Source organism: Lathamus discolor, chromosome 6 (genome assembly GCF_037157495.1).
Source record: "Lathamus discolor isolate bLatDis1 chromosome 6, bLatDis1.hap1, whole genome shotgun sequence".
Lineage (NCBI taxonomy): Eukaryota > Metazoa > Chordata > Aves > Psittaciformes > Psittacidae > Lathamus > Lathamus discolor.
Window position 1 is genome coordinate 79,649,771 of NC_088889.1, and position 13,923 is coordinate 79,663,693.

Consider the following 13,923-nt stretch of genomic DNA (forward strand, 5'->3'; position numbering starts at 1 on the left):
ACTTACTTTGGAGATCTTCCAAGAAGATGAAACGAGAACAAACTATATGCATTTTAAATAGCAAAATGAACAGCAAAGGCTGTATGAGTTGTTAGTACTATGTAATGCAGCAAGTCATTTCTTACGGCAATGTGAAACAGACATGGACTGAAGATACGCTTAAAAGACAACAGTACTAAGATCTGCTAATATTAGAGGCGCAGTGCTTCATTTAAACACATTTACAGAAATAAAGAAACCAAATCATTGACTAAAATTTACCTCAGCTGATAAAGGTGCATCCACTTACGCAACTAAAAGAACATTCCTACATAGGCAAAGTTAACTCCTTCAAAGCAAAGCACAAAGAATTGCAAGTGCTGAATAGTCTGATTCCGGCAAACGAAAGTCAGAAATCAGTAGAAAGAAAGTTCATTACCTGGGTTCACTTGCTCTCAAATTTTACCTTACCTGCATGTATTATAATTTTCTTGTGAACAGTATGATCATATACCACGAAAATTCATAACAAAACTATTCCAAGGACAACAACAATAATTTTTTCATCCCAATTTGTATTGGAATATAAGCAACTCCTAAGAAACTGAAAGATATTCTCACTTGAGAAAAAGTTAATAAAAAAATAAAATTTTCCACATTACAAATTAAGTGTCCAATCTTTCTGTTTCTTGTACAATCAGTGACAAAATATTTAACACTTCAGCAGGTAAAACATTTTTATTATTGTAAAATATACTATTCAGTATAATATACTTACCTTAGAAATTTGGATTCACATTTTAATCTACTACTTTCTAACAGTGCAAATATGGAAAGGAAAAATATGTCTGTTACTTTTAACGCCACAGGAAACTTCCTTATTTTCCTTTATTTTGCTTGCTTGCAAAGCTTTAACACAGAGAAGCATTATATTGACTTTTAGATATATTCACTAAGAACTGCATCTGTTTTAAGACGTTTATAAAGCAATGCTGATATTATTCATGCCCTATTATTTTATTCAACAACACAAAGCCCACCAAACACAGCAATAAAAAACCTCACAACAAAACCCCAGCACACCACAATGTCAGGGATGCAATGTCAGTCAGAGATCAATTGCACCATGGTTCAGGATACAGACTGACAAAATCATCAGAATTCAAACTCTGTGGTCACCACTGTAAAATTAATTTGCTATTCAAGCCCAGATAATAGTGCTGATGGTAAAGAAGGCACTGGTACCTGCATTACTATTAATTGATGAGAGGCTTGATTTTTATCTGTATTACTGGTACTACTACTAATTACAGGAAAAATGGCTGAAGAGCAGCCAAGGAGACAAGAGTACTCTACAACTTTCCTCCAAAAGCCACATTATCTAGAGTAAGCCTGAAAAACAACCACGCACACTTCCTAGCAGTCCAGCCCACTCTTTTCCACGCAGCACACTAAAAACTTCAACCTCTGGCATCAGAAACGCAAGCCAGAGATTTGAGACATTCTGAGGAGGAGACACAGAACATTTGGTACCACGTGTACCACATTGGTCCTCTGTGTGCGTACGTTTATGTGCATGTGTGCAACTATCGTAACGTATGATGTTACCAACATACCCCAGCAACAGTCATCAGCAATGCGCTGGTGTCTCTTCTAAAAGAAGGATTTTGCCATGTGTTAAACTGCCAGTTTAGTGATCCTTCGTACTTTACTCCCCACTGTAAAAGTACTAATCAAGTCTAAAATCAGCAAGTTCCTCTAAGTCAAGCAATTGGCATGGTGAATAACTGTGCTGGTTTTGGCTGGGAGTGTTAATTTTCTTCCCAGTAGTTGGTAATGGGCTGTCTTTTGGATTTGTGCTGGAACAGCGTTGATAACGCTGGGATGTTTTAGTCATCACTGAGCAGTCCTTACACAAAGTCAAGGCCTCTTCTGCTCCTCACCCTACCAGTGAGGAGGTTGGAGTGCAACAGCAGGTAGAAGGTGATGGAGACAGGACAGCTGACCCCAACTGACCCAAGGGATATCCCATGCCCTGTGGTGTCACGCTCAGCATGTGAAGCTGAGGGAAGAAGACGGAAGGGGGGACGTTCAGAGTGATGGTGTCTGTCTTCCCCCGTCAGCATGATGCATGACTGGCAATGGCTGAACACCTTCCTGCCCTTGTGTGTGTGGTTGTACCTATTTAAGCTGCCTCTGTCTCAACCCAAGAGTTTTCTCACTTTTATCTTCTGATTGTCTCCCCCATCCAACCAGGAGGGAGGGAGCAGCTCTGTGGGGCTGAGTTGCTGGCTGGGGACAATAACATGGTTATTTGCATGCACAGGCCTCCCCCTGCAATTGCTGTCACAGGCAAACTGGGAAAAACAAACTGTGAAAAAGACTGTGAGCAAATGATGTTCAAAGCATTCTGAATCCTTACATGCTCAGAACAACAGCACTTTCACACCTCGGTTTTATTACAATGCCTTATGCAAACTTTCCTATCTCTTTAATAAATAGCAAGCTTAGAAGAACTAAACAGCTGCAATACCAGTAAAAATAAAACTGTTAATTGCCAGTTTTACCTCAGTAGTTCCAGAACCAACAGAGAAGAACACAGGAAAATCAGGAGATAACTGCACTTCTTTTTTTTTTTTTTTTTTATATTTTCTTTTCAAACTGTAAGTAATTCTACTAGATACAAATGGAGACCATAATATCTGGATAGTGCAACAGTCATGCTGGATTTTAGAAGATGGGGACACCTTCAACTGAGCATGAAAGGCTTCCTTGCTTTTGATGTCAACAAAACTGACACACACCCAAAGCATCAGCATACCCAAACTTAAAAAGAGAGCAGTTAGCATAAGAATATAACACTCAGCGGTGCAAAAGCAAAGACTGTCTGATTTTTAAAGAAACTGGAACAATACTACAGCTTCTTGTAACAAAAACAATGGACACCTCTCATTATAACAAGACATGTTTATGACTCACTTATGTCTAATTATTTAAATACTTGGTTTTATTTTAATGTATGATTTTATTATCTTGTCCTTTATCACCTATTACTGCTGTTACATGCTTTGTATAAAATTTATAAGGAAACAGTATCTTCCTAAGTTTGATCACTAATTGTTTCTGTTTAAAAACTGCTTAAAATTATTTCTTTTCTGTAACAACAGGATTTTACCTGGTACTCGGAGATGGTACCATGACCTCACCATCCCTTTCAGCTCCAAGAGACCTCTTACAGTCCTGCAAAACTCCTTATATCCCAGTAGCAGAAGTTTATTGTGATAAACAATTGGATACTATATAGCAAAAAAGCACCCTCATATTTAAAACATAATAAAATATTTAGGTTCCTCCATAGAGAAGTTTGCACATACTGAGATTTCCAGCAACACTCAATTCCTTTTTTAAATGCACTCACGTTCAAACATACATATCTTAAGAAAGGTGGCTCTCTGGCTACAGCAAAACAGAAGTCTGAATTGATTCAAAGGCAAGAATACAACCACAAGGACTGAGACACTGGAAAAGGGAAAACCTCATGCCAACCGCATTAAAAAGAAAAAAGAAATAAAACAAAAACAAGTAAGAAGTGTTACCACCAACAGTTGATTATGTTTTGCTGCAGTGCAATGGCAATTGCTGAAAACAAAACTATGCTCAAAGTGATTAAAGGGGCCCAGGTACCTGCCTGTATCATTCTGCCTATTTGACCCAGTATGTCCCAACACGCACTGATTAATCAGGTTGCTTATTGGATATGACAGCTCCCAGAACAAGGACGAAAGATCATACCAGCACCAAAGGCAACCGATTTGAAGGCATTTTATAGTGGCAGGAATCAAAGTATCAAAGAACATACAATTCTAGGATACAGCTTATACAATGAAAGAAGATTCTACTCGTGTATCTCGTACCCCAGAGTGCCCTGTGCTTTAGACTACCTGGGAAGTCCCTCATCTGCTCCACCTGACAGCTGGACTGTATGGTTATTTTTCCCACAGTGTCACAAGATCCTCAATAACTTAAACAGGGGAGATTCAGATTGGATATAGGGAATAAATTCTTCCCTGTGAGGGTGCTGAGGCACTGGCACAGGCTGCCCAGGGAAGCTGTGGCTACCCCATTCCTGGCAGTGTTCAAGGCCAGGTTGGACAGGGCTTGAAGCAACCTGGTCTAGTGTGAGGTATCACTGCCCATGGCAGGGGGTTGGAACTGGATGAGCATAAAGGTCCCTTACAACCCAAACCATTCTATGATTCTATAATCAGTTACAGCCAGAGATTGGGTTCTGAATTAAAACAAAAGCAACACTGCCAAACAGAAACAACAAAACAGAAACAAATCAAAAACTCATGGTAAGTATCAGGGATTAGAAAATAGTAACAATGAAGGAATCTGCTTTTAAATTGAGGACTTTCACAATGAAACAAGTGTGCAAAAGATGCAGCATGGACAATTTTGGTATTTGGCAAGAGTTCAATACCTGTAATGACCAGGGAAAACCCAATCGGTCTCCTGTGGAGTCAGCTGCAGACTAACATACAATCACGATGGCAACAGAGAAGAGGTCATCATGAAGTGAAGGAGCCATTTGGAGAGTGTCCTAAATTAAGGAGTGGGAAAGGGAGGTCTAATATCCTGGAATGATCAGGAGGCTATCTAGATCCATTAATCTTCCTGCTGGGTCACTCTGTGTGCTTCAATTCAAACTGCACTCTGGGACTTCCTTAGCATTTATATTGTCACAGGCTTAAAATGGATATCACCATGTGGTAGACAACATTTTAGGTAGGTCATCTTTGATGTTGGAGGAAAGGTAACAGCTCGCATACACAGTAAACTGCCTGCTGTGGAGTAAAGGTTTGGTTTTGTTTTGTTTTGGGGTTGGAAAACCGTACAGTTTCACTGTAATAGTAGATAATATTCCATCAAATTATTTTCTGTGACACTGATCAGACACAACCACCCAGTAGCATGAAACTGATGCTTCAGCATCTTTTCCCACCAAAGAAACAAGACTGTAAGCTCTGTAGACAAGGACTGAGTAGACTATGCTGCATCCCAGGGGAAAGTGTTATAGAATTACATAAATTTGAAGACAGAAGATAACATTCTGAACCCAGGGATTAATATTATATTCTGTATTTTCATATAGGGACTGTTTACAGGACCTTCATTTATTATTCAATTCATTTGCTCAACAAAGTATTTGCATAATATTGCACAATCCTTAATTTAACAAAAAATCCTAACTGTGAGAAAAGTGCATTTTTTTTTTTTTGCCAGGGCAGACAAAGATCCCAATATTGGCTCCGACAATGACTGTCAAGTCTTTTTCCTGGATCGGTGCCATTCAACGTTGTATAATTCCTCTCTTCCTGAACTATCAAATGTCAATCTTCTACAACACATTGTGGGGAATAAAAAAAAGAAAAAAGAAAGAAAGCAGACATCTAAGACCTATTTAACAAAATACAAATTTAAAAGTTACAAGCAGAAACTCAGGAGCTGGCTATCCAGAGGAAAAGTAAACTACTTTTGTGGAAGACAACTACCTTTATATAATGAACAAACATACAACAGATACGTTTTGTTCAAGACAACAAGAAAATCACACAACATTTTGGGTTTAGATGCAGGGCTCTATATCTGTTTGAGGTTCTCAAAGACCTAACAGTCATTTGGCTACCGAAATTGGAAACTCCACAGGAGATGGTCAGTTTTTGTAAGACAACAGCATTACACATATGACTTTTTTTTCTGCATGTATTTTCTCATGTGTGAACTACAGATATTTGAAAGATAAAAAAAGCCATAAAGGACCAAAACATCAGACTACAGAGCAATCTAGGTTCAAGGAAACCAACTGCAACTATATTGACCTTTCCCACCAGGGTAGTACATAGAATCATAGACTGGTTTGGTTTGGAAGAGACATTAAAGATAATCCAATTCCACCCCGCTGCAAGGAGCAGGAACACCTTCCACTAGACCAGGTGTTTCCAAGCCCTGGCCAACCTGACCTTGAACACTGCCAGGGATGGGAAAGCCACAGCTTCTCTGGGCAGCCTGTGCCAGTGTCTCACCACTTTCACAGGATAGAACTTCCTCCTAATGTCTAATCGAAATCTACCCTCTTTCACATAAATCTACTAATGTTTTCTCTCCTGGTGTTGATCAATGGTGTTGACTTCCACACTGCAAAACTTTTTTCCTGTTGTTTTTAACACAACTGTCCAGTATGACTGTATTTTCTTCCATCTGTACATAGGTGTTCTTCCACCTTCTCTATAATCGCTTTAGCTGTTAGAATCTTTAGTACGAAATAGTAGTATTTCACCATTTAAAGTTTCTCCTAAATTTCCTGCCCACATTTTCACATACACCTTTAAAACAGTTAAAATTTTCTATATGAAGTTTAAGTTTAACAAATTTATTAAGAAAAAAAAAAATATCCTAGAATCACAGAACACTAGGTTAGGAGGGACCTCAAGGATCATCTGGTCCAACCTTTCTTGGCAAAACATGACCTAGACTAGATGGTCCAGTGTCCTGTGCAGGTGAATCTTACAAGTGTCCAACATTGGGGAAATCCACCACTTCCCTGGGGAGATTATTCCAATGGCTCATTGTTCTCAGTTTGAAAATTTTTTCTTTTGTGCCCAGTCGGAATGTCCCCAGGAGTAACTCTGTGCCCATCACCCCTTGTCTTTTCTATGTGACTCCTTGTAAAAAGGGAGCCTCCATCTTGTTATTTTCAGGCTAGCTTCTTATTATTCTGATCATATAATATTTGCTCACATCTAATACAGAGCCTGAACTCAGAGACAATAAAAGCCCTAGAAAACCTTTGGAACAGCAATCAGAAGAGCAAGATCCTGTGAGTGCCTGCAGCAAGATAAGTATGTTATCATGTATTCATGCTTTATTAGATTCTAAAAAAATCCAATGGAAAAGTGATTAATAAATGCCCAAAAGGAAAAGTCTGAGTCACAACTAACACTGTGACAGACTCAACATCATTGAACTAGAAAACACAGAAGAAAGCTGAGATTTACTTATTCCAGCTCTCACTACTGTTTGTTTAAAGATGAGAAGCTTAAAAAAAAAAAAAGAAAAGCAATTGCTTGAAACATATTCTAGACTGTATCCTTGTAATTCCTTTTTTTGGAATAACTTCTTCTTTTGTAACCTTAATTTTCTTGGCCAGGGGTATACACTGGAGGGTTGAAACCAAGTGTTTTGCCAACTGAGAAAATATCTATATATTTACAGTGTTGGTAATGCTGGTGACAAAAAGCTGCACCTGGCCCTGCAGTCATTGTTGTGCCATTCATCTTCAAAGTGTGTTAGTTTTGCATGTTTGCCCTTTAACACAATGCAAGACTTTCAACTCAACCTGTTGTAACCACATTCCCTTACACCTTCCTGGCTAAAGCAGAAGGCAATTATTTTAATGGATATGGGTTTGCTCCGTCAGTTTTACAAAGCCTCCCTGAGTGACTGCAGTCAATCTCCTGCTGACGGACACTCCCAGTCTGTGCTACGCTTCCCATTCCAGGCAGCTATCTTCATTTCAGGGCACCAAATTGCATAGGCATGTACTAAAGCACCTGGCATAGGTGAGTACTAAGGCACCTGAATTGTGTATTTACCTTGTTCCCTTCAAGGCATTAGCTGCAATAACATCTTGCTGTTTTGGAAACACAGGATTTCAGAGCTGCGTTCAAACTTCAAAATGTTCTGGGTTTTTTAACTGGCTTTGAGAAAACTGTCACAGAGCTTTAGATTTGGGTATGTGTCTCATGTTAAGACACTTCAAACAACTTGTAAATTGCTGAAAGATACATACTTGCAAAACCCAACAGTTTCTTTCCCCTTGACAAGAGCCAATAGAAACTACCTTGAATTTCTAAATATTCATTAAAAACTCCACTTGTAAATATTCTTATTTCTGGACAGGTTCTTTGCAAAGTACAAAATCTGGAGCAGAAGAGTGACAGACATTAAACTACACCTACTTGGCAAAAAAACAGTATTTCAAAGTATGAGATAGCAATCCGTACTATCAATCAAACACAACCACTTCTTTGTGCTCTTCAGAAAGTCACACGTGCTTTAGTACTACACATCACTGGTCAACCCAGCACCCCAAAAGTGTTCTCTCATGTCAGGTAAAACTTCTTTTCAGTTTTCATTCAGTTTTCAGTGCACCAACTTATAGGACACACAGAAAATTATCTGATTTGCAGTTAAGTTGGATTTCTGGCATATTAAATTTTAGCAAAATAATACAGTTGCGAAAGGAAAGTAATAAATACTGATAGAGAACTTCATAAGCGGTTTCCTGTTCAATCAGAAAAGCACGCATTCAGAATAGGTGCTAAAACCCAGTACGTACTGATAATATAATCAAGAATAGACAAGGTAACATTTTGAGAAGATTTCCACTGCAAAATTATTATGGTCACTGAAAAAATCAATCATTTAATTAAAAGGATTGAAATCATAAAATGTGCAACTAAGCAAAGAATTAAAAACAAAGAGTGAGAATAAAAAAAAATGACTTCTCATTAATGACTTGGTAAAGGACCTCAGAGACAGAAACTTTCTGCTCTCAAGAAATATTACAGCTCAACTTCTGCACAACCACATCAAGAAGGGCTGCTGCAGATGGCAATTGAGACATCTTCACAATCAAGACCATAAACAGTCACACCACCTCATATTCTGTGTGCTACTCCTTTAAGCCCTGGCCATTCACTTGTTCCCTAACTCCTCAGCTTTATTCACGTGCTACTTTTACGAAGGTGCATGAGCCAAGAGCATCCCCAGCCTCTCCCAGAGAGTTCTGACAGATGCACAAAATAGACACAGTTAAAAAATCCCACATTTTCCAGCTACTATATTTCTCTCAAGCTGCAGCATTACATATCAATCTTAATTACAGAAGATTCATCCTTTTCAGACTAATACACCTTTCAGACAACTGTATGCTTAATGTAGCCATGCCTTCTATGACCAAAAATAACATTTCTTCTTGTGGTCAGTACTAGGAGTTCTATCTTTACAGTACATAATGCTTATGATTTCATTTACAAATCAGATAGTGCCATTTCAAAACTACAGTGTGATAAGTTAAAATGCAAATTATTTAACTCAGTCACTGGTCTCATCAGTCCTGTGTTTCCAACTAGCTCAACTTCACCCAGCATAAGTGAATAGTGTACAGCTCGTCAACAAAGCTTGCCTGTTTGCACAAAGTGAGACGAAGGATACTATTTCCATCAAATCCCTCCTAAAAACTAGGTAAAACCTGGTAAAGCCAGCTTATACATCGGGCTGGCAGGGAAGCTGTAGGTCCCCCAGAGAGGAATACAAAATACTGGAGAGAGACTGACTTGGTCTACCAGAGGGAGAGACTGTAGGGAATGAGACAAGATTATTTAAAAAGAATGAAGAACATATACTAAAATAAAAAAAAAAAAATTAAAAAAAAGTGATGAAGGGGATAAAAAGCAAAAGGAGAAAGAAAAGAGGAGAAGGAGAACAAAAAAAAGTACCCAACCATCCGTCATAGATGACACAGGTATGAGCTGATCCTGCCCTGGGCAGAAAGACTGACTACAGAAGTGGCTGAGTGCCCTTCGGCCCTGCTCTTCCATGTTTAACTTCAAAGGGACTTTGTGGAGGTACGCATCTTGGGAAGAGAGGAGAAGCTTCAAAACCCGCCAGGACCAGCAGCCATAGCCTGAGGACATCACATCCTCCGTCCTCTGTCCTCTGCAGCAAAACAGCCCTGCAGGTTAGTAAGGGATTACATATGTGCAGAGTGTGTAAGCAACAGTATAATAATTCACAGTGCTGGAAATTGGACCTTGTAATTGTACATGTGCACTCATATTCTGTACTGGAAATATATCACATTACACATCCAGGAATTAACAATCCCACTCTCTTCCTCGACACTTGACTCCTGCTAGTATTTCTGTCATTTAAGGAACCTTTTCATGAAAGCCAGGAAAGCATCCTCATCACGTCAAGGACACCAAGCACTTCAATTACAAGAACCATAAAAATCATCAAAGTACTGTGCATTTTATTCATTGCATTTGTCAGCTATATTACTGATAGTCAGTTATGTACTAATAGAAAAAAAGAAATATAGTCCTGACACTATAAACACAGACTTCATCTCAGGAAATGCCAAATCCTTTGTCTAGTGTATTCACGAGAAGAATAAATTGTAAATGAAACTTGGGTAGCCAAGCCCTCAAAGCCTGCATAAGACAGGTACTAGATCTGGACTATAATCAGAAATGCTACATGAAAACAGTCGCCCAAAAATTCTGAAATACAAAATCACTCAAGTAAAAGAAAATAAAAATAAATTTAAGATGCCATAGTTTGAGCCCTTCTAAATTGCTACTATAATCCTGATAACTGGAGCATGGGATAGCAAATACTTTTCTAAAAACTAAATGATCTACTGAGATACGCACCGAAAATTCACATACACATGCACCCCTGCCACTCTTCCGACTATATGTTTTCTCAAGCAGCTGCAACTATTTGGTCTTTAAAAAAATCATTATTTGATTATGAGAACTAACTCATGCCAGTTTAGATTGTAGGACATTCACAACCATCAGTCTCTACCACGGAGTGAAAAAATCTTGCTTCTACTTTTACAGCCCACACATACAATTGTTTTCACGCTGCTCAATGACAAATAAAACATACAGTATCCTTCCTCTCTGAAGTATCATCAAGCTTGAAATGAGAAGCGAAGCAAGGGACTTCACATTCTTGGGACACCATCATCAGTGTCTGCTGTATTTTATGATCTAAATCATCTTGAATAAGCTGAATTTTATTGAAAGTGAAAAAAAAAAACAACCAGTCATCACTGAACCCCTTCAGAACCTAACATACTCTGCCACATTTGAAATGCAGAGAGCAGATAAACAAAAGCTGCAGATTTAGACAAGATCTTTCACACTTCGCTGCTGTGAATCACTCCAGAGTCAAACTTCAGACCACATTTGTTTCACCATCTGCTGCCACGTTGAGTTGGCAGCACAACATCCAACAGCCACATCACAGATTTTGGAAAGGCAGAACGTGTGCCCCTCTGCACTGCCAAACCGTGCCTCAGCCGAGGAACGGCACTAGGTGGAACTGCCTATAGGTTTCAGCGTGGCTTCACCTACAGTGAACACGTATATACCCAACACTGACACCTTTTTTCCTGACAGAAAATTGTAAGAGAAAATGACACGATTAATCGCCTTTAAAACAAGTAAATGTTGACGACTTACAGACAAGCAGTTCCCCAGCAGCTAAACACCCGCACTCTTTTAACCAGTAACTCAGCTGAAACCCAACTGGCCATTTTTCTTCTTGTCTTTCGCGGGCCACCTCCATGCCAGCGCTTTCCCCCGGCAGCACCCTTCTCCGCGCCGCTCCGCGGGAGGACGCTCAGCCCGCCCCGCTGCACGGGGATGGCCGCTCCAGCCCCTCAGCCAGCACCGCGCGTCCTCGCCCCCGGCAATCTCGCCGCAGCTCCCGGTCCCCGAGAGCCCCTCCCCGGTCGGCGGATGCCCCGCGGACGCGCAACCCTCCGCCATGAAACTTTCCGTTCGCGGCGACCGGTCTCTTCGGGAGCGGCTGCCGGCCGGGCAGGGCAGGGCGGAGCGGGGCCGGGCGCAGCCCCTGCCGCTACGCACCTGCCGGATGCCCTGCACCAAGCGGCCCGAACCTCCCGCCAGGCCCCAGCCAAAACTCACCATAAAGAGGCGAGCGGAGGCGAAGGGTCGCGGCGCTTCTCCCGTCCGGAGCGGGCGGCCCCGTCAGGCGAGTCCCGGCGGGACGCGGCTCCCCGCCGCCGCCGCAGCCCCTTCCCCGCGGGAAGCACCGCCGCCCTCACCGCCGCATGCCGCACCCCGCACCCCGCTGCCCGGTTGTCCCTGGGCTGGCGGCGAACCGGCAGCGGGGCCCCCGGTCCGCCCGCGAGCAGCGGCGAGACCCCGGGGGCCGTCCCCGCCTTCGCAAGGGGTGAGGGAGGGGGAGCGGCTTTCCGCTCGAATCAGCTGCGGCCGGCGGGAGCCCGGCACCGGCCGGACACGGGCACCTTCCCGGGGATGGAGGCGCCGCCGCTCTCCAGCCGGCGCGGAAAGTGGCTCCGGAGCGGCGGGCGGGCGGGCGGAGGTGACCTTCAAGCCCGGCGGGGCGGGTTGGGGCGGGGGGAGGTCGGCGAGGGGGGTGGGGGGCGTTTCGCCCCGGGAGGCGGCGGCGGCAGCGGCAGCACCCACTCGGGAGCGGCGGCGGAGGACGGCGGGATGCAGCGGGCGGGGAGCGGGGCTCGGCAGGCGGAAAGCACGCGCAAGCCCGCGATTGGCGGCCGCGCGGCGGCGCCCGGGCAACCCCAGAGACAGCCCCCCCCCAGCCCGAACCGCCCCGCAGCGCGGTACCGGGGCACCGTGGCTCAGGGCGGCCGCGGTCGGGCGCTGCGCCGGGGCGGAACCTCCCCGAGTCACCGGCGGTGCGATCCCAACTTTTTGTTCTCGGCGGAGCGGTGAGAGACCCCGGCAGGACCGGGCACGGGCTGTCGCTGCTCACACAGACACACACGAAATAGCACTCGGGAAATAGCTGATTAAAACTATGCCCTCGGCGATACTGGGGCACCCCCGCCTGCTCCCTCCTCTTCCTCTTGCCCAAAGGAAACCAAATCTTACGAGAATTCTAACGCTCCGCTAATGAGAAGAGCATCGCAGCATCCCTGAACGCATCAATTACTGTTAAATCAGGCTGACAGCAACTATTTATGAGAAAGTTTTCGTGAAAAAACCAAACATCAAGACCTGCCAGAACACTGCCTCGTCCTTTTCAATGCATGATCTGTACCGATCGCACATTTTTGCACTGCTCAACCATCAGTTACAATAAATTAATGCCACAGAGATTTAATTCAGCATGTAAACTTATATCAATCACATACGGGTAGTCTGAAGACAAGACAGATATGCTACCCCCTGTGGTTTAGGAGCAGGGAGTTGTTTGAAGTATATAGACAGAAAATGAAACCCAGTAATAATGCAGGTGATAACAAGGAGGCAATCTTTAAATCACAAGCAAACAAATCCTTAAAAGAATTTTACAGGAATAACCTCCCCATAATTTCTTTCATCTGTGCAGAAAATAAATACAGCCAAAATACTCTGAAATTCAAGCATAGTTTGCACATACATCACATCCCTCAAAAGCACATCCCTGTATCCCAGTGCCTCTACCTGTGGTTTTGGGGCTTGGTCTATTTCTTTTGCTGCTTTAAGATTCAGCGTGCAACTGCTCAGGACTGTACTTTTAACAAGTCATACCAGTTTATGGAGCTGGGTCGTTTCAAACAAGCTCAAAATTTATTACTCCTCATCGAACATAAGCAGTGTTAAACTACAGGCTGGAAACCTTTAGCTACACCTTGTTTACATCTGTCAGACTACTGAGAGGTATGAAGTTAGTCCAAGATTCATTTTCAAGATCAAAATTTCTATTATCAAGTCATTACAAGAGTCTCTCAAAATGGACATCACACTCTGAAGGCTGAACCCCATTAAGTTCATATCAAGATCCCTGGATGGATCTTTAAATCCATGTTGTGGATTTCCTTCACTTCTTATTTCAGCTTTCCAGTTCACTACTCTAAATCAACACAAAGGCTGCTGTGAGAGGCTCATGTGTCCCACAGATGCCAACTGGAGGTCAAAATGTTATGCTAACAGTCTTTAAACTACTACAGAAGGATTTTACAGAGAGTAACTTTGGTTATTCCTTGCAGCAGAAGATATCCAAACCTGTATTTACTGATCTAGTGATACTAGTAGAAGCTTAGGGAGTACAAATTAAACATGCTGGCAAAATTTCTTCAGCTCTTCCTTAATT

General features: G+C 42.4%; 1 protein-coding gene across 10 annotated transcripts in view; it reads right to left on the reverse strand.

Moving 5' to 3' along the window:
* Positions 1-11,920, reverse strand: part of RBFOX1 (RNA binding fox-1 homolog 1) — an 892,094-nt gene extending 880,174 nt beyond the window's left edge. For all 10 annotated transcript variants that reach the window (XM_065683977.1, XM_065683981.1, XM_065683986.1 and 7 more), the window contains exon 1: positions 11,769-11,920. In XM_065683977.1, coding sequence (XP_065540049.1) covers positions 11,769-11,771 — 3 coding nt within the window. In that variant the 5' untranslated portion in view covers positions 11,772-11,920. The remainder of the gene's footprint in view (positions 1-11,768) is intronic.
* Positions 11,921-13,923: the final 2,003 nt, after the last annotated feature.